Genomic DNA, 20664 nt, shown 5'->3' on the forward strand with positions numbered 1-20664 from the left:
GGGCTATGATTCAAATAACCCCTTTAAACACACTTCACTGGATTTTGCAGACTAGCTATTATTTTCCATCATCCAGGGAATACTGATTTCCCCCGTTAACACTTCCTAATGGTCTTTGTTGCAGGCCTGGTAAAAGCGTGTAGGCTTCCAGAAAGGGTAACTGGAGATTTAGTGCTGGAGATCTGTTAGCTCTTCATTTAAAATGTTGCTCTCTACTAGCCCCAGAGCAAATTTATTCCTCCTGCCTGAACCACGTATGTGCGAACACTGACATTAACACTAACAAAGCTGCACTGGCACAACCTGCCACCCAAAACTGCAAATGACTGCAGAGTCTTCAAATACACAAATGGAGGCAAAAACTGTGGGCTGTAGCACGTATGAAGAAGATAAAGCAAATAAAAGGGGGAATGAAACTAGGTTAATTTGTATTCTTGAAAACTTAAGTAAAATATTTATTTAAAAAAGGGAGGCTAACCAGGCTTCCATCTACCTTGGATTCAAACCATGCTTGAGGGACAAAAATATTGTTTCTGCTAATAACCAGTTACAGTGCAATGGATTCCAGAGAGGTGAAAGAAATACCCACAATACCACAGCTTGCTTCTGATCCCTTAACCAGAGTTAAGATTATCAGTCTCTCTGCACAGAGTTTGCCCTACAGCCTTTTGACTAAAATCACTTTTCTGTAAATGCAAGATGTACCTAGTCTTCAAGCATGGTTGAAAACAATGGAAACTAGTACACTTTTTAAAAAATGCTGTAATTTCAATCTCTTTTCTGAATAAAGAATGCAATTTTTAGACACAGAAGATTTGGACTGGAAGAGTAAGACTAAAAAGATCTCACCACAAACACTAAATCCGTTCCATTTGTTGCCATGCTTCCATACATCACTTTGCTTGGGCTAACTGTTTGCTACTGGGGCTAAAAAGGAGGTTGTGAACATTACAATTAATCCCATCAGTTTCAGCACAATGTTGTCTCTTGTAGGAAAATCCTGTGAAGAAGGTATAAAAACTTTTGTAAACTTTCAATATTTTTTGTACAAACTTTTATTTTAGGGCTGTAGGGTTTCTTGAAGCAATTCTGCTTGTATCTCAGTTAGCAAAAATAAGTTAGCAGGATCATCTCAATTGGCTGCCTGCAGACCAAACAAGGCTTGTTCCGCTTCTTTAGCTTTTTTGCACATGTGAAACATGACAGGAGGTGTCCCGTCCTTCCATGAACTATGCAACCATTTTTGGGCCGAGTTTGGCATATGACACAGGGCTCCACACCAGAAAGGGGTAAAACTAAATCAGTGCTTTCTTCTTTGACTTCAGCCTCTTCCTTCTCAGGTTCTTTATAATCTTCTTGGCTTCCACAAAGCATACTGCTAGATGTAGATGGCTGAGAATAGTCCTCACTTTTCTGAGAGTCAGAGCTCTGTTCTGAGTCGTCCTCTGCTTCATCTTCAGGTGTTTTCCCTTTCTTACAGTCAGGAACATCAAAGCCCTCCTCGGGATCCAGTGGTGTGTCATCTTCAATTTTGCCCTCTACAGACTTTTCCGTCTTCTTCTCAGGAAGCCAGTCTTCCTGAAGAGCCCAGCATTTTGGGCAATGGCGTGGAAGAGGCGGGTTCATTTTATTGCACTTGGAGCACTTCCAATAATCCTGTAGTCAATTAGACATGAAACAGTTAAGCTACCATTTACTAAAATAAAAAAAAAAAGATCAACTATTTTTCTCCTCTGCACAGTCAAAAAACATTGGTGATATCACCAGATTAAGACATACTGAAATCAGTGGGCTTAGGTCCACTGATTTTAGCGGCTCTATTTCAAGTATTACGAATACCGGATATCATATGCAGACATTACTATACCCACAAGGGGAGGAGGAAGGATGCTCAAGATAGGAAGCATGGGCTGCAATCCCACTAGCCTTCAGCATCATATAAATATTAATTGTGCAGACTGTGGGCTAGCAGGCCTATCAATTTATGTTGCTCAACAGAGGAACAGTTGCACTAGCAGAAAATTGTTTTGCAAGATGTGCAACAAAGTTACCAGCAACTTGCTTATAGTTTTGTGCAACAATGTTCCATTGGTGCAAACCATTTCACAAGTGCTATACTGTACTGCCAAGCAACTTAGTGCTACAGTCAAATCTCAGCTCCTGAATGCCAAAAAAATGGAAGTAAATGCTCCGGTTTTCAAATGTTTTTTGGAAGCCAAACGTCCAATGCGGCTTTCGCTTGAGAGCAGGAAGCTCCTGCAACCAATCGGAAGCCGCGCCTTGGTTGTTGAACATTTTGGAAGTCAAACGGGCTTCTGGAACAGATTACATTCAACAACAGTGGTTTGACTGTAGTACATTGCATAAAACCCTTTGTCTAGCTGGCATCTACTGGGGAAAAGTTGCATGACTAGTTGGCTCTTGTGCATTGCCTGGTCAAATCTGACCTATCTCATTGGTATGACACCCATAAATTATAAGAGATCAACAGTCTATTCCTACTGTCCAACACACCCAGTATTCCTAATGTTAGCTGCTTTTGATCTGTTATTTTACGGTTATTTGCTTTGGACATACCCATTTTCCAGCATAGCCTACCCACTAAAGCAACCTTTCCCAACCTTGCAGTCCAAAACATCTGGAATGCACAACTCCTATCAGCCTCAGCCAGCGTGGTCATGCGGTCTATGGCTAATTGGAATTGTAGTCAAACATTCAGAGGGCGCCAAGTTGGGGAACGTTGCTCTACAAAAACATCTAATTTAAAAAGCTGCAATTTACTCTAAATGAAGACGTTACTTACACCTGGTGAAATTTCAGGATCATCATCAAATGAATCCACATCACTGTCTTCAGTCTGATATATAGTTACCTCATACATCTGATAGAAGAAAATGTTTAGATTCCAATTACACAAATATGCAAGGCGTCAGAACTCCAGAGACAAATTGTACTGGTGTAAACATTACTGCAGTATGATGCAACTGGTTCCAACACTGCAAAAGATCACTGTGGTCCTCTCTACCATTAAAATCAATTGACTCATGAATGGCTTCAATATGTATTGGGACTGTACTCATTTGATTCCAATCATACTTGAAGGTTGTGTTAAATGGAATCCGCCAGACAATACTATATCAAAAGGACAACTGCCAGACAATCTGCCAGACAATACTATATCAACAGGACAACATAATTTACCCTGTTGAGAAATTATGCAACTTTTTTTTTTTTTTTGCAAAAACAAGTAACTGTAAAAACTGCAGAGGGGAAAGAAGAGGATAGTATGAAAAATTGTCAGAAAGCTTAACAAAGACTTCAAGTCAGTCTCTATAATCATCTTCTTTTTTTAACTATTTTCAGATAACTATTTGTGCTTCCCAGAAACTTTTAGGAACTATAACAGTTTGGGGGGGGGGGCTTACAAGAAAACCCATAAAGCATATTTGGAGAAGGTCCACAGGACAGTGGCAGACAGAGCACATATTTTGATTCAATTCCAGTTAAATGGATGTCATTGGAAAGGCTTTGGTCTAAGATGCGAGTGGTTGCCAGTCTGAGTCAAGTGTTCATAGATTTTCTTCACTACCATTCCAATTAACTTTAAATCTCCTACCTCATCATCGTCTTCTGTAAGCTCAGATTCTTCTTCATTGATACTGTAGTTTTCTGAACAGATAGATTCAACCTCAAACTCAACACTGAACTGATCTGAAACAGAATCCTCATCCAGCCAGTCCGCTGTTTCACTTAAGCTGTCATGATCCTGGAAGAGGTAATAATGTCCTTTTAGTCAAGTTTGTAACTAGAACTAACAGTAATGAAATTAATGGCTTTGAATTCCATAGATAGCCACCTATTTCTGTAAAATACATTGTTGAAATAATCATGGAAATAAGGGAAGAGCTGCTTGAAGAAACAAAAATAAACCTGTGTCAGTATGGGGAGACTAATCAATTGCAGCAAAATTCTGTGTAACTTGTTTTTATTTTCCAACCTGACTAGTTTGTTACCAGTCGGAGATGAATGAGCTGAGGCAGAATTCTAGTGAAAGCAAAGCTGATCTTTTATTATCTGTTGCAACAGTCTTTCTCTTCCCGTCCCCCACCCCTAGTCAGGAGGTGAAGGACCCAGAACAAGGAAAAACCCATCTTTTTAAAGGTTTGCATTTTTGGCATGCAGGAGGACTCCCTTCTGCAAGTGTCAGGGTCACCTGGGATAAGTGTCATGGTTACATCACATACTAGGTGGAGTCAGGTAGACCGGGGTGTCAAATGCCTGAAGATCAGCATGTTTCACGAAGTTCCAGACAGAGTTTACACAAAGTATTGACACTGAAAATAGAGCTTGGGGTCGTCAACATGGTAAGAGGATCCGACAGGATCCGGAGATTGATTTTATGTAGAGTACCTGAGCAAATAGGGCAACCTTCTAGGGGAGGGGTCTACAACCTTTAAGACAAAAAGAGCCACTTAGACCTGTTTCCGAAGAAAGAAAAACTGGGAGCCGCAAAACTCGTCATTATAAAAATAACTTTTTTGTCACTTTTTTATTATTTCTTTATTTGACCCCTCAGAATTACTCCTCCTCATAGATATAAACGTTAAATTAACAAGTTACCTTTTTTGTGTGTGTGTTCTTCACTCCCCTTCAAAACAGTGACCAGAGTACATGCCCCCTTTCAATGCAGTGACCAGCGTACATGCCCCTTACAATGTAGCGGGCGGGCGGGAAGGTGACGTCGGAACGGTGCGTGACTAACGCACGCACCGCCCCCATGCGACGTCACAGCCAGTACAGCGCCCGCCACAGTGGGGAGTGTCGGGGCGCACAATGCGCTTCCTCCCCTCACTAGTATCCGCCCCGGAGCCGCGGCAAAGGTGTAAAAGAGCCACATGCGGCTCCGGAGCTGCGGGTTGCCGACCCCTGTTCTAGGGTGACTAACACGTTGCAGATTCTGTGAGCTTCCCTGATGGGCATCCTGCCAACATGACCCTAGGCTTCGGGGATTATGGAAGACCCAAAGATTCTCACAATGCAATATAACATACACACACACACTATAGGCTCAAGAATAATACATTTACAAGTGATCTTATACCTAGTTTCTATATAGAAATTCAGGTTTTCCTGGTTTAAGCAGGCTAGAGTGAAAGTATCTGGCTTAAATGTTGAAGAAAGGTGAGGGCATGTGTAGGGTGGTACTTTGAGTCGACGTAAGGATATACTTATTTCATGTGCACCCTGGAGACGTGGCAGGGCACACAGCGATGAATAGAGAGGGGAAAAGGGGGATATGCAATGGGCATTTTTCTGGTAACAATCCTCCCTTTGGGAGCATGGTAAGCTTTTCCTATGATGGGATACATATCACTGCATATTAGTAGCTGTCCAAATATGAACAGATTCTGATAACCAAAAATATGTACCACCACGTTAAATGTTTTGCTGCAATGACAATCTCCAGAAAAAAACATTATCAATGAGGTTTGAGAGAGAGAGAGAGCAAGCAGGGGTATGGGCCACTGCACTGAAGAGATGAAACTGGAACAGTGGTTTACATGAACAGGCTGACACAGTGGGACATTATGAGTTATGTGTCTCAATTCACCCAGGCAGGTACGAAGTGATTTTAAGCTTTCAAGTTAGATCCTTATATTTGCTTTGACTAGGGTACTATACATTTCTGAAAACACTTAGCAGTAACAATAGTAGTGGTGAAACACATGTCATCCTAAAATGTCACTTAGAGCTCATTCTGTTTTAACAGCTCCCACCTAAGTATTCAAACACTAATTTCGCTACATAATTGGAAGAAGGTCATCCATATGGGAAAAGTTCAAACTTTAATAGTCAGCAATTCAGAGAAACTCTCTCTTTTCTGATGCTGTTATTTCTGTTCAGCAGAATTTGGTTTCATCATTGAAAATAGTCATAACCATTACCAAATGGAAAAGATTCAGGCTATGACCAAAACATATTGGGCGTGGGTGCAAATAGTTTACAGTAGTTGTTCAAGTATTCTAGACAGCTTAGCACATAAAAAACCCATTAATGGACCTTACTGTTTCTGAATACATGAGATGACTGAATGCTTCCTGTATTTTATTTTATTTTGCTTTTTTTCTTGGGGGGGGGGGAAGAATAGCAAATTGCAGAGAAGGGTAGCCTAGAGAACTTCTCTCTGGCATACTACATTCTGTATACATGGGGACAATTCTACAGTACACTGGAAGGGCAGGTGAAAAAGAGGGCAGGGTTCCAGCTTGTTTAACAGCTGTGCAGAACAGGCAATTTCAGCAGGTAATTTGCATGACAAGCTATAACTTCTGAATTTCACTCTTCCACACAACTATGAAAAGTGCAGGAGCACTGTCCTCTATTTCATCTGGTGATACAATTTTAAGACACAATGAGAACCTAAAAAAAACGGGAGAGACTTAAAGAAAATAGTTTCCTCATGAAAGTCCATTACTACTTACCGGACTTGATGAAGAGCCTGTGGAACTGCTGATGTTGCTAAGATCACAAGGTAAACCGCTTACTACACACCATGAAAGACTTTCATCAAATGTAAGGGAAATGCTGTCTGATCTATGCCGTTTCAGTCTTTCATCATTCTTATCTTCTAAAGGACTTTCTTCTGCAGGATTAAAAAAAACCCAACCTCTTAGCAAATACAGTGGTACCTCAGGTTACATACACTTCAGGTTACAGACTCCACTAACCCAGAAATAGTACCTCGGGTTAAGAACTTTGCTTCACGATGAGAACAGAAATTGTGCAGCAGCAGTGCGGCAGCAGTGGGAGGCCCCATTAGCTAAAGTGGTACCTCATGTTAAGAACAGTTTCATGTTAAGAATGGACCTTCAAAACGAATTAAGTTCTTAACCTGAGGTTCCACTGTACTTCTACAAATTTTGCAGTTCCTGATTTTGGTATGGGACTTCTTGGTGCAGTCTCTCTCACCCCTCTCTCTCCTTTCTGCCACGTTATTCCAAAGCATCCAAAAGTACTGATGCCCCTAAGACTTCTCACTGCAGTAATATAATTTTCATCACATTTACTGTATAGTGTTAGAAGCTTGCACAGAAACCACAGGCATTCCAATGTAACAAGCACAGCAATTATACAGCACAATCAGATACATATCTACTCAGAAATCATTTAATTCAATGGTGCTTACACCCAGGTCAGTGAATATAGGACTGCAGCTGTAAAGATGCATAGGAAATCGTACATTTCAGGTGTTAGAAGAGATAATATGTAAATCTCTGAGTGAGGTCCATAGTCTCAGTACAGCACACTTGCTTTAAATAACTTTCTCAGTCTCAGGTCCCATTTGGGAAATGCAAATAATCACTTCCTCTACAATGCTATTATGGCAAATGCAAATAACTATAATGTACGCAAGCACTGTTATGAATATTAAAGTAACAATTTCAAAAGGCTGAAGAAAACTGACAAGCAACTCAAAAACAAACAGCTAACATCAGAAGCACTTGTGGGCAAGAAGATTTCAGTTTTCACAAGTTTCTTGGGTGATAAACTTAGCTGAAATAAGGATTATGTGTGAGGAGAATCAGAACTTACAGGGTTAAACAGTTCTGAGTGACGTCTCACATTCTGAGGCGTGGCTATATTCACATAGGGGAGTGTTTCTCTGTGTGTCTTCTTCTTTCGCTTTTGACGGTGAAAGCGGAGGGATGGCAGCAAATTCGCCGGGCTGATTTATGTTGTTATTCTACTCATTAAAGACTATTGGAGATAAGAGAAAAGCCTGCTTGCAGTTTGAATTATTACCCACACAAAGCATCAGCTTTCCCCGCTGTGTGAGCTCTGCTAAGAGTGCTAAGAAAGCTGGAAGAAGTTTTTGACCGGCATGGACAGCCAGTGACGCGCAGCGGAAACGTGCCGGACGCCATTTTGGCCCACAGGTTATGGGAGGTCAGCAAAGCTTTGGAAGCTGTTGCCAAGTTGTGCCTGCGTGTGGGGGAAGCCAGCTGAGCTGAGCTGGAGCCAGTTGGAGCTGTGCCTAACGTTTGAGGCAGAGGAGCTCGCTGGGGAGGATCTGATCTGGTGAACCAGGGCCCGGAGGAGCTGCTGTTACGTGAGTACGCTGAGCCCCGGGGGAGAAGATGGCAGACGACCAGGAGTCATATGATGTCCCGTTTGAAAAGCTCACAACCCAGTCCTGGGATATCTGGGTTAGAAGAGTGAGGGGGTGGTTTTTGGCCACAGGGCTCTGGAGTATAGCCCAGAAGGAGCCGGCACCCCCCACACCACTTGCTGCTGGGAATGACGCAGCAGGCTTTGAGGCTGCTTTGCTGGAGGATAGCAAGCAGAGAATGCAAAGGGAGTTCTGCATGTTGAAAGCAAGCGTGGACGCTTCGCTGTTGCCCCACTTGGAGGGCGTTGTGTCGGCTCAGGCTGCCTGGGAGGTGCTGAGGAGTCTGTGTCAAAGCTCAGCAAGAGACCAGGGCCGGGAGAAAGCCGGGAGCCCAGAGGGGTCTGTTGGTCATGTCCCTGAAGTCACAGCCTCAAGGAGAGCTGCAGACAAAGTCGGGGGGGGGGGCAGAGAAGACCAAAAGCAAGTTTGTAAAGTTTTCCATTGTGTGTGACGAGGAGGAACGCCGTTTCAGAGGGGGCAGAGCTGGCACAGAGAGCCCATCCGGTTGCAGAAGGGGGGCCAGGCCAGCTGGAGGCCCAGTTCAGTTTTTTTCCACTCGTCACTGCTTTATCTGCAAGTCTGTTTACCATTTGCGTCGATCCTGTCCGCGGAGAGCCAGAGAGGCTGAGCAGGATGTCTCCAAGGTCGCTTCCCATGGCAGTCAGCCAGGTTTCCATGGCAGCCAGTCCAGGAGAGCGGGCCAGCATGGGAATGCGCAGGAAGTACGTGACACAGGAAGTGTGGAGGATGGTTCTTATCTAGCCCCCATGGCAACGCTAAAGGACAACTCCAGTGAGGGGAGAGTGCTGCGTTGGGTCATAGACTCTGGAGCCAGTCGTCACCTGATGCCAGCGCCACCTAGTGATGAAATGTGGAACTGCAGGGCTGTTTCAACTGGGAAAACAGTCATTTTTGCTGATGGGTCACAGAGACTTGTAACTACTGTTGGAAATGTGTTTGTTTCTTTCTTGTAGGCGGAGCTGGAGGTCTACGTTGTGCCTGAAATGAAACATTGTCTTTTATCTGTATCTTGTCTTTTACAGGAGGGGTACAAGGTTTGCTTTGAAAATAATGTCTGTTCTATTTCCAGGGGTGGGAGGCAACTGGTCAGTGTTGCATGTCAGAACAACCTCTTTGTTCTGGAGGCACCTCTGGAGGGTGAGGGGGATGCTGAGGAAGCACAGGCGAAGTGTGCAAACGTTCCACCTCATTATTCATGTGCTCATTTGTGGCTCAGGAGAATGTCCCATGGCTGTTGGGAAGGTATCCAGAAGTTGCCCCATTGCACTGTAGGTTGCAAGATAAAAGCATGTGATAGATTCCTAGATTGTAGGGCATGCAGAAGAGCAAAGGTAAAAGGGTGCAGTTATCCCAGATTGGAGAGGGTAACCACAAAGCCTTTTGAGCTTGTGCGCACAGACCTTTGGGGTCCCATGCCAGAGAGTCTGGGCGGGGCCAGATTTGCACTGACGCTGACAGATGATTTTACCCAGAACGGGTGGGTTTTCTCGCTGAAACAGCAAAGCGAGGCAGCGCAACTGATCAAAGACTGGGTTGCGGCAGTGGAACTACAGTTTTCCACCAAGGTGCAGAGTTTTCAGAGTGACCGAGGCGCAGAGGTCACTGGGTCTGCTCTGCAGAGTTTCTTCCGCCAGAAGGGAATACGTCACAGATTGACGGTTGCTACTTCTACTCAGGAGATTGGTGTGGCGGAGCGCAGGAGCAAGGCACTAACTGAAGCAGCTGACGCTTTACTGTTTGACTCTGGTTTGCCTCAGAGTTTTTGGGGGGAGGCGGTGAAGACGGCCAATTTCACGATGAACAAGTCCTACAATTCAGTGGTAGGTGACACCCCGTATTTCTTGCTCCACGGAAAGAAGCCGCAGGTGCATTTCTTCCGTGTGTTTGGTTGTGAAGCGTGGGTGCTTGTGCCAAAGGTTCAACGAAAGAAAGGTGACCCGAGGTCCCGGAAAATGATTTTTTGTGGGTATGAGCCTGGGACAAAGGGGTGGAGGTTTGCATATCCAGATGGTGATCAGTCCAGGATTCTAGTTAGCAGAAATGCTGAGTTCTGTGAGCAGAATGGTTGGTCAAGGATCCATGCGAATCCTGACGTTCTCTCAGAATGTCTGCTTGATTCTGAGGGGGAGGGAGAGGCAGAAGCTGAACCTGTTGATGAGGACCAGGTCGCTGACCAGGGTCAAGAACAGGATTGGGCATCTCCACAGGTTGTTAAAAGAGAGCCCAAGAGTGAGCCTTCGTCTCCCGTTAGCAAAGTTCAGAAGGCCCAAAGATGCAGTAAGTCAGAGGGGGAGTCTTCTGGTACCAGTGAAACACTTGCTGGCCCCAGTGGGTCAGAGGGAGCACCTGAGACAGTGCTCAGACGTTCCGCACGCTCCACGAAGGGGGTACCATCTGAGAGGTTTCAGGTCACCAGCGCGTGGGTTGGTTTCGCACAGTGCGAACCGGAGAGTTTTGAGAAGGTTCAACAGTTGCCTGAGACAGAAGCCAGGAAGGGGCAAGAGGCAAAGGGAAAGGAGTTGAACTCAAAGAGGTCTGTAGATGTGTCCTCAGTTTCCCTCAGGATGCGAGACGAGAGGGGGTGTGAGGAGAATCAGAACTTACAGGGTTAAACAGTTCTGAGTGACGTCTCACATTCTGAGGCGTGGCTATGTTCACATAGGGGAGTGTTTCTCTGTGTGTCTTCTTCTTTCGCTTTTGACGGTGAAAGCGGAGGGATGGCAGCAAATTCGCCGGGCTGATTTATGTTGTTATTCTACTCGTTAAAGACTATTGGAGATAAGAGAAAAGCCTGCTTGCAGTTTGAATTATTACCCACACAAAGCAACAGCTTTCCCTGCTGTGTGAGCTCTGCTAAGAGTGCTAAGAAAGCTGGAAGAAGTTTTTGACCGGCACGGACAGCCAGTGACGCGCAGCGGAAACGTGCCAGACGCCATTTTGGCCCACATTATGTTCCCACACAAGCTAGGGAAAAGCAGGAATCCAGGAGTGTTTTTTGCCCACACTGACATCCAGTTATAAGTTGGCAGCTATATGTCTGCTCATAAAGGATGGTAAGCTATGACAAGTTATCACCCAGCACATTGGAGTGAGATGTGCAAAACAGAAGGTGTGGAACTTAGGCCATGGCTCGAAGGGTTGCTCTACTGGGATTTTCAAATAATCGCTTCCACCAAGACACCAGGGAACCAACCCTCAAGCCTGAAGCAGCAAAATGTCACTCTTCTCACAAACATTTAACTTTGTGTGTTCTATCACTGACTTGAGTTTTGGATACCTGAGTTACTATAAGCACTTAAACCGATGAAGCAGAAGGCTGTGCTCACCTGTTTCACTGTGTGCTCTTCTCCTAGAAGAACTGGCTTCACTGGATTCTTGCACAGATTCCTGTTTAATTAAAAGCAAACAAATAAGACAAACCCCTCAGATATCTAATCTTTACTGTTCCAAATGTTACACTTCAAAGTATGGAAATAAAGAATGTAACGTGTAATTAAAATTACCTTTATAGTATTTCCATTTTCTACTTGCCACCTGGACTGATTCACAGATGTGTTAAAATTACTAGAGCCTTCAAAAAGAAATGCATATTGGAAGTCACCAAAAAGGGACAGCAGGAGGTTCAAATACACATTTAAGAACAAACGGATTAATACACTGCAATTCCATAAATATAAATTGCTCAAAATCCTAATTCAGGAATAAAGTATGCATTGGAGTAATGCACAAACATGTGAACAGCAAAAAAATTGTAATAACCTATAAGACAAATCAATGAAGCTTATTTATTGCTTTACATGAATTAATCCTCAAATTCAAGATCTTTTCTATGTTCATCACTTAAAAACTGAATCCAACTAGAACAAATTTTGAGAAATTTGGGGATAGAAAAGGTTTACAACTGGGAATCACACTTCTATTTTGTATGATTTGTGCGTATGATTCACAAATGACAACAACTGCATGGTGGCAAGCAGGTGCATTCTGGAAGACTGGGTTCATCCAGACATTTGGATCTGTTCAGGACCTTAATTGTGGTATTTTAATAAGTGGAATACTAGTTCTATTTTCAATCCACATATGGGTAAGTCAGCTTTCTTACTAGCCACTTATTCATCACGGTCCTAACTGTTCCTATTTATAATTCTTGGGAAAAGCCCAGCAGATAGGTATCCCAATCCAAATAATCCATTTTAGGTGGGGCAGTACAAACTCCCAGCTGTTCCTTTTATAGATGGTTGGTTCTAGTTGGTTTTTTTTAAAATATGATTTTTATTACATTTTCTGTTTTACAATTTCAAATAAACATTTTGCATACTTAAAGATATCAGTGACTTCTCTTCTCCTCTTTGTGGTTCATTTTACATATCTTATATCCCTGCATATTTTACAAAAACTATACCAATTGTTTTTCCATTATTACATCCATCAAAACCTATTTACACTGTTGAATTTATGTATGCAATTATTTTCCATATAGTTTCAGTTACAGCTGAAACAGTAATCCACAGGATACATGGATTATCCCATTTACTATTTATTTGTTTTTCATCATGGAACCCAGGGCAGCATACATGAAGTTCTTGGGTAGTTACCAACCCAGACACTATCCAGAAACTGACCTGCTTAGCTTCCTCAAGGTGATGTCAAACCAACCCAAATCAACCTTACTGTACAACTTAAAATTATCACGTCCTTCCCTCATCCAGGATAAAGAAAAGCATCATTATAGCAAACTAGCTTACCTTGCTGACTGACTGCTGTCAGGTTTTTAGAAATCATCAAACGAAGTTGCCTAAAAAAAAATAAAGTTAAAGTTTATGAACTAGATATTTATATGCTTTCGACACCTTGGTTAAAAAAACCCTGGACCCACCCCATGCCGAATAGCAGTTCAAATTATGTAATCTTTCCCCTATCAATTACCTACCATATTTTTCGCTCCATAAGACACACTTTTTTCCTCCTAAAAAGTAAGGGGAAATGTCTGTGCGTCTTATGGAGCGAATGTGTGGTCGATCGCTGGCTCCTTTTCTGGCCCCGCCCCCTTGCCCAGGCATCCATTATTGAATGTTCTGCAGACGGAGGCTGTTTCCCCAGCGACATGTGACTGGCTGATTAGATTATCTGTCTGGAAACTGTAGAAACCGCTCCCTTTCCTTTCCTAAAGAAGCCGCAGAACTATGAGTTGAACCCCATAAAAACAGGATTTTTTTCCCCTTTGCAAAGTAAGCCCACCATCTTTCACCTGATCCTCAAAAAAACAGGGTGTTTCCCCTTTGCAAAAGAAGCTGCACAACTGTGAGCTGATACCCCAAAAAACAGGGCTTTTCCCCTTTGCAAAAGAAGTTGCACAACTGTGAGCTGATCACCCCAAAAATGGGGCTTCCCCCCTTCCTCCTCTAAAAACTAGATGCCTCTTACGGTCAGGTGCGTCTTATGGAGCAAAATTTGTATATTAGGTAAAGGTAAAGGTACCCCTGCCCGTACGGGCCAGTCTTGACAGACTCTGGGGTTGTGCGCCCATCTCACTTAAGAAGCCAGGGGCCAGCGCTGTCCGGAGACACTTCCGGGTCACGTGGCCAGCGTGACATCACTGCTCTGGCGAGCCAGAGCCGCACACGGAAACGCCGTTTACCTTCCCGCTGGTAAGCGGTCCCTATTTATCTACTTGCACCCGGAGGTGCTTTCGAACTGCTAGGTTGGCAGGCGCTGGGACCGAGCAGCAGGAGCGCACCCCGCCGCAGGGATTCGAACCGCCGACCTTTCGATCGGCAAGTCCTAGGCGCTGAGGCTTTAACCCACAGCGCCACCTGCGTCCCTTAAATTTGTATATTAGCCTCTGATAAAATACAGAGGGTCATATTATATCAAGTGACCCAATATTTTTACCCCATGTCTTCCAATTTTCTTAATATGTTGTACACTTGTTGAATGATCAAAAATAAGTTTAAATCTAAAATTTAAATGAAATGAAGTACTAACAATAATTATTTAAAAGTGTTACTTCTATCATGCAACAGCAAACTATCCCTCTGCTTTGAAACACATTTTTAAAAGAAAAGCCTGACTAGCTTTTCAGATACCTTCTAATCGAATAATTTTCTAAAGGAATGGCTGAAATAACTGATATTATAGTTTGAAGTCTTGTTTATTCTGTTATATTTTACTCTAAGAAGACCCATTTATCCTAAATAGAACTCAATAAGGCAAACATATACAAAATATTTCTTTCTTAATGTGATCCCATTGAGATCCCAAAATGAAATTTTGCAGGTAGCTCTTAGAAATATTAACTAATCAATACATTTTTGGGGACTTTTTAATCATATTAATTTTAATCACTTTTTAAATTTTTAAATGTTGTAACTTAACTTTAAAATTTAAAATAAGCCCATCATGTGACATATCATGTTAAAGCCCATGAAGTTCTGAAGAGATTGGTATTTTTAGTTTTGAAACATCTCAATTCTGGGCTGAGTTTTTAAGGTTTTTGTGTAGTCTGGTGGCAAGGCCAAAATTGTCAAATTTTTGAAATTTAAAACCCTCATAACTCAAACATGGGATGAAATAAAAAATTAACATTTTAGATTTAAACTTAGTTGCGATCATTCAAAAAGTGTACAAAATATTTTAAAAAATTGGAAGACATGAGGTAAAAACCTGGATCATTTGATACTGATTGAACCTTAAAGGCTAGAGCCTTTTAAAAATAAAGGATTATAAAGGCTTTGCTTACTTTACATCAATGCTACTGAATGGGGACAACACAGTAAGTGGGATTCAGGTCTAAGAAATAAAGGCACAGAACTGGACATCCCAGTCACCAGGCAACTCATAGGAGCATCTAAAGGAGGAATAAGCACTCTCCAAAAGATCTTAGATACAACAGGGCTGCTTCAATATGTAGGCCTGGTTCACACATCATGGTAAGCCAAACAGAGAACAAACCTTGGCTATAGATAGTGCTTAAGGAGAGCACTTGGTGTGTTGGGGTGGAGGGTAGAAAACTGAATATCTGGCATGTAAGAATGTGCCAGTAAGATAACACATGTGCTCAGCATTTAATACCAGGCTGTAAAAAATATTTTTACCTGCATTCTTTTATAGAAAAACTCTGTACTCCAAAGATATCACCCAGAAGATCATTTGCACAGTGGACAATATGTTGCTGCTTTTCATCATACAAACGTTTAGACATAATATATTGACCAATATAGAACATTACCTGTAAGAGCAAAAATAAAACAATGCACTTTTCTGTAATACAAGATCAACTAGCACACTTCCTAGTTGAGCTCAAGAGTATTACTATACACATTTTAACTAAAATTGTTTCTCATCAAGCCGTAGCACAATCAAGAACTTGAACCTAAGGTTCAGTTATGCAGGTAAAAAGGCAGAACTGAGAATAACCTACAGCGATAAACTTCTATTTAGCTTTTAAGCCGTTTTGTTTAATTGCCGTTTCATTTTTATATGAATTTCTATTGATTGTTACAGGTTACATATTAAGTTTCACCACAATATTCTTTGCAATAACCCTAACTTACCTCCTTCATAGTAAAAGTCTCCTTTTCTGCACCAGCAAGCTTCAGAAGTTGCAGTAGCAACGGCTTGGGTTTAACCTGGAAACATAAAAAGACGCAGCTCGATTTAAACGGTGATGTTCCTGTTCAAGATTTTTTTTGGGGGGGGGGGAGGCGGTAGCACCATAACAAAACGAAACAAAAAACCCACAAAGGAAGAGGCAAATCCTTTAAATGAAACGGGTTTGCGTGGTCCTAGCAGGTTTCCTGCAAACCTAAAAATCTAACATTTGCACTAGAGTCCTCTGGGGAAAGGCTCCCCCCGAATACTGACCAACTTCTCCGGACGCGTTTGGCTGCTGCCAGATGTGCCCTCGATGGGCTGGTCGGTAGTAGAGGCCATCTTAGTCCTAGTGCACGTTTCCCTGTGAAGATTAGAAGGAACTTCGGTTAGGTTCAGCGGTTACGGGTTTATGTCCGTCCCCCCCAAGGTGTCCCCGCCAACAAGCGGAGCCGCATAAAGCCCTCCGGTCGCCCGTCTCCTCACCCGGGTTAGACCGCCGCTTCCGAAAGAAACGCAGCGAAAGGCCCCGCCTGGGGTCGAGTATGAAGAGCGTCGCCTACCGGCCGGACTACGACTTCGTCCGGGGCAAGTCCGGGCTTCGCTCCCCTGGCTGACCGCGGCCCGACATGCCCGAGCATGACTCGCAAGACCAACACTGAGTCAGGCGGGAGGGGAGCCCCGACGCCGCCATTGGATCCTCCTCCCCACATAAACACACACCCTGCCCTTTCCCTCCCTCTCCGTACCTCAACGGGTCCCCCTCAGGAAGGGCCCTCGCCTCAGTTCTCCCAGGCAGGCTCCGCTTCACCCACCCACACGCAGGGCAAGGCACGCGTCTACCTCAACAGCCGAGGAGGCCGAATTCCACGCCGAAGGCCGCCATTTCAGACCCGACAACACGGCCATGCCCTGCCTGGGTTTTGCCGCGGCGCGAGCAACTGGCTTCTTGTGGCGGCGTCTCTCGAGCGCCCCCGTCGGCCCTGCCCAACCCGGCAGCCGGTTCTTTGCGCCAGTGGCGCGCTTCACGGCCTTTCCTGCAGTGCTTCGGGGGCCGTTTCCCCCCGCTTGGTAGGGTGCGTGTTGAAGAGGGCCTATTCCGAAGGAACTGTCGAATACATTGTTCGTGAAATGCCGCCGCGGCCTTGTCTTGCAAGGAGCCTGTCCCGACGCGCGGGCAGGCGGGTCCCTCCTTGGCGCCACCCCAGGAAGGAGCGGGGCGCCTCGCGGGATGGGAGGGTGGCGACGTGGTGCCTCGGCTGCAAGGCGGCCTCCTTACTCCCACGCTGCGCTTATACCAGAGACAGTAATTGGCTGTGCTCTTCACTTGTAGTGGCGGGGTGTGTGTGGAGATTTAAAGTCCTGGGTATGTGTGTTTTTTACAACGCTGAACATTCCTGCGGTTGGGACCCCGCTACGCAGGTGAGACTCCTCTTCCGACCTATATTCTCATCTCTGGCCCAGATCACACCATTAAAGTGACACATGCAGCTGCATATGCGCCACAGGAATATACACACACGCTCAAACCCTCAAGCTGATTATGTGCGTTTGTTTTTTGTTACCAGGAAAATGCCCATTGCATGCCCCCCCCCTTTCTGGTTTCTATACATCTTGTTTTGCGCTGCCCTGCGTCCCACCACATGTCCCCAGGATGCACATAAAGTAAGTGCGCCCTTATGTCGCCCAAAGCACCACACTACATATGCTCTCCAGGGAATCCACACTGCTTCCCCTTACCTGTTTGTCTGGTTCTAATGGAGGCATGGACCACCACCCCCCCACACCTTTCTTCATCATTTAAGCCAGATACTTTCACTCTAGCCTTGTTAAAAACAAGGGAAAGTTTAATTTCTCTATGGAACAATGTATAGAATTGTTTAATAAATGTCTACACCCTCCAAAATCCCCCTTGCCTGAGATCATGTAGGTTGCTACCTGTTGGCTTAATTAAGGTTGCAAACCTGCACCTAGTTTCCTTAAGTAAGCCCCACTGCGTTCAGTGGGAATTGCTTTTGAGTAGACAGTGCAGAAGACTGCAGTGTAATTGTGCTATTATCAGCTAAAGAGAGAAGGAGCGGGTAGTATGCCCCAAACAGTCAAGATCTGCTAATGGTTAGCAAGAGTTGATTCCCAAAGACAACGACCACACTTTTAGCAGGTTCAGGTTAGACATGCACACTGTGCAAACACTACATCCAAAAGAAACTAGGTTATATGGATAAAAAGGGGATGGGGCAGATAGAACAGGGGGAATGCAAAATTAGAACGAGAAATAATACCCCATACTTGTACTTTTTTAGTTCCATTTAAAACCTGTTCATGACTCACCTCATTAGCCCTTATCAGCCAACATTCATAGAAACATTGAATTGTAGAGTATGGATCCCAATGGTCATATAGTCCAACCCCCTGCAATGCAGAAATTCTGCCCACAGCCATCCCTGGGTGGGATTGAACCTCCAACCTTCTGGTTAACAGCGACATACTGACCCATTGCGCCAGGCTCAATTATGGGCAAGTGTTCTTCTAACCTCTGCCCTTTCGTCCAGCAGCCCTTGAGATTTTATCAAGTTGGAAAAACTAGCTTACTTTTGAAATAGGATTTTAAAGGAGGAAGTTGGAAGGTGGGGCAACAAATTATATTGCTTCTGCGAACAGAATGCTGAAGGCTATAGCTTGTGAAAGAAGTCACAAGGTCTTTAAAAAAAAAAAGTGCTGTCCCAGCTAAGTCACACACCAGGCTAAACGGCATTTCAGAAATTATTAAGATGTTTTTGCTTTTTAAAAACCCCCAGCAGTCATGTTGTCAATGAGGAAGTTAACTTTCTGAACAAATTGGCATCTTGTGGAAACAAGACATGAAAACAAAGTCAGTGAATTGAGAGAGAATTGCTAGTTACTTAAGCATAGTTACCCACCAATCACTAAAAGTACTAAAGTTGCTTGTAACATAATGAACACTCCTCATTTTGGCATTATCTCCAGTGGAAAACCACCATGGTGACAGTGTGCTTGCTTTAGTGTTACCCTAAGGGCACACAGTACCCAAGCATAAGCCATGCAAACTCGAGTCCATGTCATGCATGATTGTGCAGTTTTCAACTATTTGTGCAGGTGAAGGGATAGCAATAGGAGGCAATGGTATTGTTTGCGAGTTAAAATGTAAAAGGTAAAGGACCCCTGGACAGTAAAGTCCAGTCAAAGGTGATTATGGGGTTGCAGCACTCATCTTGCTTTCAGGCTGAGGGAGCCAGTGTTTGTCCACAGACAGCGTTCTGGGTCATGACTAAACCGCTTCTGGCGCAACGGAACACCATGACAGAAACCAGAGTGCATGAAAATGCCATTTACCTTCCTGCCACAGCAGTACCTATTTTTCTATTTGCACTGGCATGCTTTTGAACTACTAAGTTGGCAGGAGCTGGGACAGAGCAACAGGAGCTCACCCCATTGTGGGGATTTGAACTGACCTTCCAGTCTGCAAGCCCAAGAGGCTCTGGTTTAGACCACAGTGCCACCCGCGTCCCAGTAAATCAGTATACTCAAGAGTTGCAGATCAGATAATCCTACTTTGATGCATAATAGTAATAATAATAATAATAATAATAATAATAATAATAATAATAATAATTTGTTGGAAGCCGCCCAGAGTGGCTGGGGAAACCCAGCCAGATGGGCGGGGTATAAATTCATCATCATCATTATTATTATTAATGAAACAAGTTACTGGCAAGGTTGATTAAACAGCTGAGTTTCACAAGGGATCCATGAACAAATTCATAGACAAATCCATAGACAAATTTCCCAAACAAAGCTGAAGAAAAACACATTAGGAGCACTCTATTCTAATAAGTGCATCAAGTAGATTAGGTAAAATAGTGGAAAAGTGCCACGTATTTAATTGGGTGCGTAATCATGTCATTTGTACTGACATCTGATTCCAAATATTTATTGTGTCCTATAACATCAGGCTCAATTCACTTGGATTCCCAAACCCCCAACCCATCATGGGCTTTGACCCATGTTAGATGGGGATTCAGTTCCCTAATTCTTAATTTCTGAAGCAAATTCCAGAGATTTCCCCACAACTCAATTCATCACCTCGCTCCCCATGCTGTTTTTATACTTCATTGAACCACTCTCCAATCCACTCTCTAACCTGGGAAATACACACTAACTCATCTTCCACAAAACCCAGCAGTGAAGGAACAGAGACTAATGAGGTTAGCTGGACATAGCAACAGGAGAGGCAATCATCTCCGTCTTTGGAAGTCTAAGCTTCATAACCTCAGGACAGCTCAGAGGGAGTTTAACAGTGTTTGTGGCCATGAAGAATTTGGTAAATTACAGTAGGTAAAATGTGCAGTGTGCCTTAAGTATATTTTCTGCCTCATACATTCTAAACATTTGCACCAGGCAGTAAGACGTTAAGGAATGTAGGTTGCTTCTGTTCTTATGAAAGAGGCCTGTGTGTCTCTAAGACAGAGATCTGATTCAACAGGAAAGCGTAGTGCCTCTACTATTTATGGTTAATGTACAACCAAAACAAAGTGCAGAACAGAGCTGAGATGTACAAGTTTTTGATAAAGATTGGGAAGACAAGATGTCAATTTTGCACTAGTGGAATGGTTAGAAATCTGTTTATGGCAAAGTGAGCATATGACTCATAACTTCTCATCCTATGATTATGAAATATATATAGGGGAACATCAGATACAGAATTGCAGAAGTGCACGTAATAATAGTTTTGCATTGTAGAGGCAGCAACCTTTAACAATACTGTTCTCTTAAATGAAAGCACCACCACCATATCCATAGCTCTTAAATAACTTAAAAGGGAGACAAATTATACTGTTTCAAAGAAAGTCCTTAGGCAAGGC

The 20664-nt window shown here is 43.5% G+C and overlaps 1 protein-coding gene and 1 long non-coding RNA gene across 5 annotated transcripts; one reads left to right on the plus strand and one right to left on the minus strand.

The window, feature by feature from the left end:
• Positions 1-1037: 1037 nt before the first annotated feature.
• Positions 1038-18299, minus strand: MDM2 (MDM2 proto-oncogene). 4 transcript variants are annotated; one of them, XM_079994317.1, is made up of 11 exons: positions 18275-18299; positions 16055-16145; positions 15745-15819; positions 15286-15419; positions 12937-12986; positions 11695-11762; positions 11518-11578; positions 6483-6643; positions 3617-3766; positions 2804-2881; positions 1038-1656 (listed from the first exon to the last, which is right to left on the minus strand). In XM_079994317.1, the coding sequence occupies exons 2-11, from the start codon at positions 16121-16123 to the stop codon at positions 1105-1107; spliced, it is 1398 nt and encodes a 465-aa protein (XP_079850443.1). In that variant the 5' UTR covers positions 16124-16145; positions 18275-18299; the 3' UTR covers positions 1038-1104. The 4 variants fall into 4 exon arrangements, with proteins under 4 accessions (XP_079850443.1, XP_079850442.1, XP_079850440.1 ...); XM_079994316.1 differs by lacking the exon at positions 18275-18299 and adding an exon at positions 16625-17049; XM_079994314.1 differs by lacking the exon at positions 18275-18299 and adding an exon at positions 16531-17048.
• On the plus strand, positions 12994-15279 carry LOC307226009. Its single transcript, XR_013843243.1, has 3 exons — positions 12994-13459; positions 13517-13653; positions 14031-15279. It is a non-coding gene; the product is annotated as an uncharacterized lncRNA (long non-coding RNA).
• Positions 18300-20664: the final 2365 nt, after the last annotated feature.

This window comes from Podarcis cretensis (genome assembly GCF_951804945.1).
Source record: "Podarcis cretensis genome assembly, chromosome: 10".
NCBI lineage: Eukaryota > Metazoa > Chordata > Lepidosauria > Squamata > Lacertidae > Podarcis > Podarcis cretensis.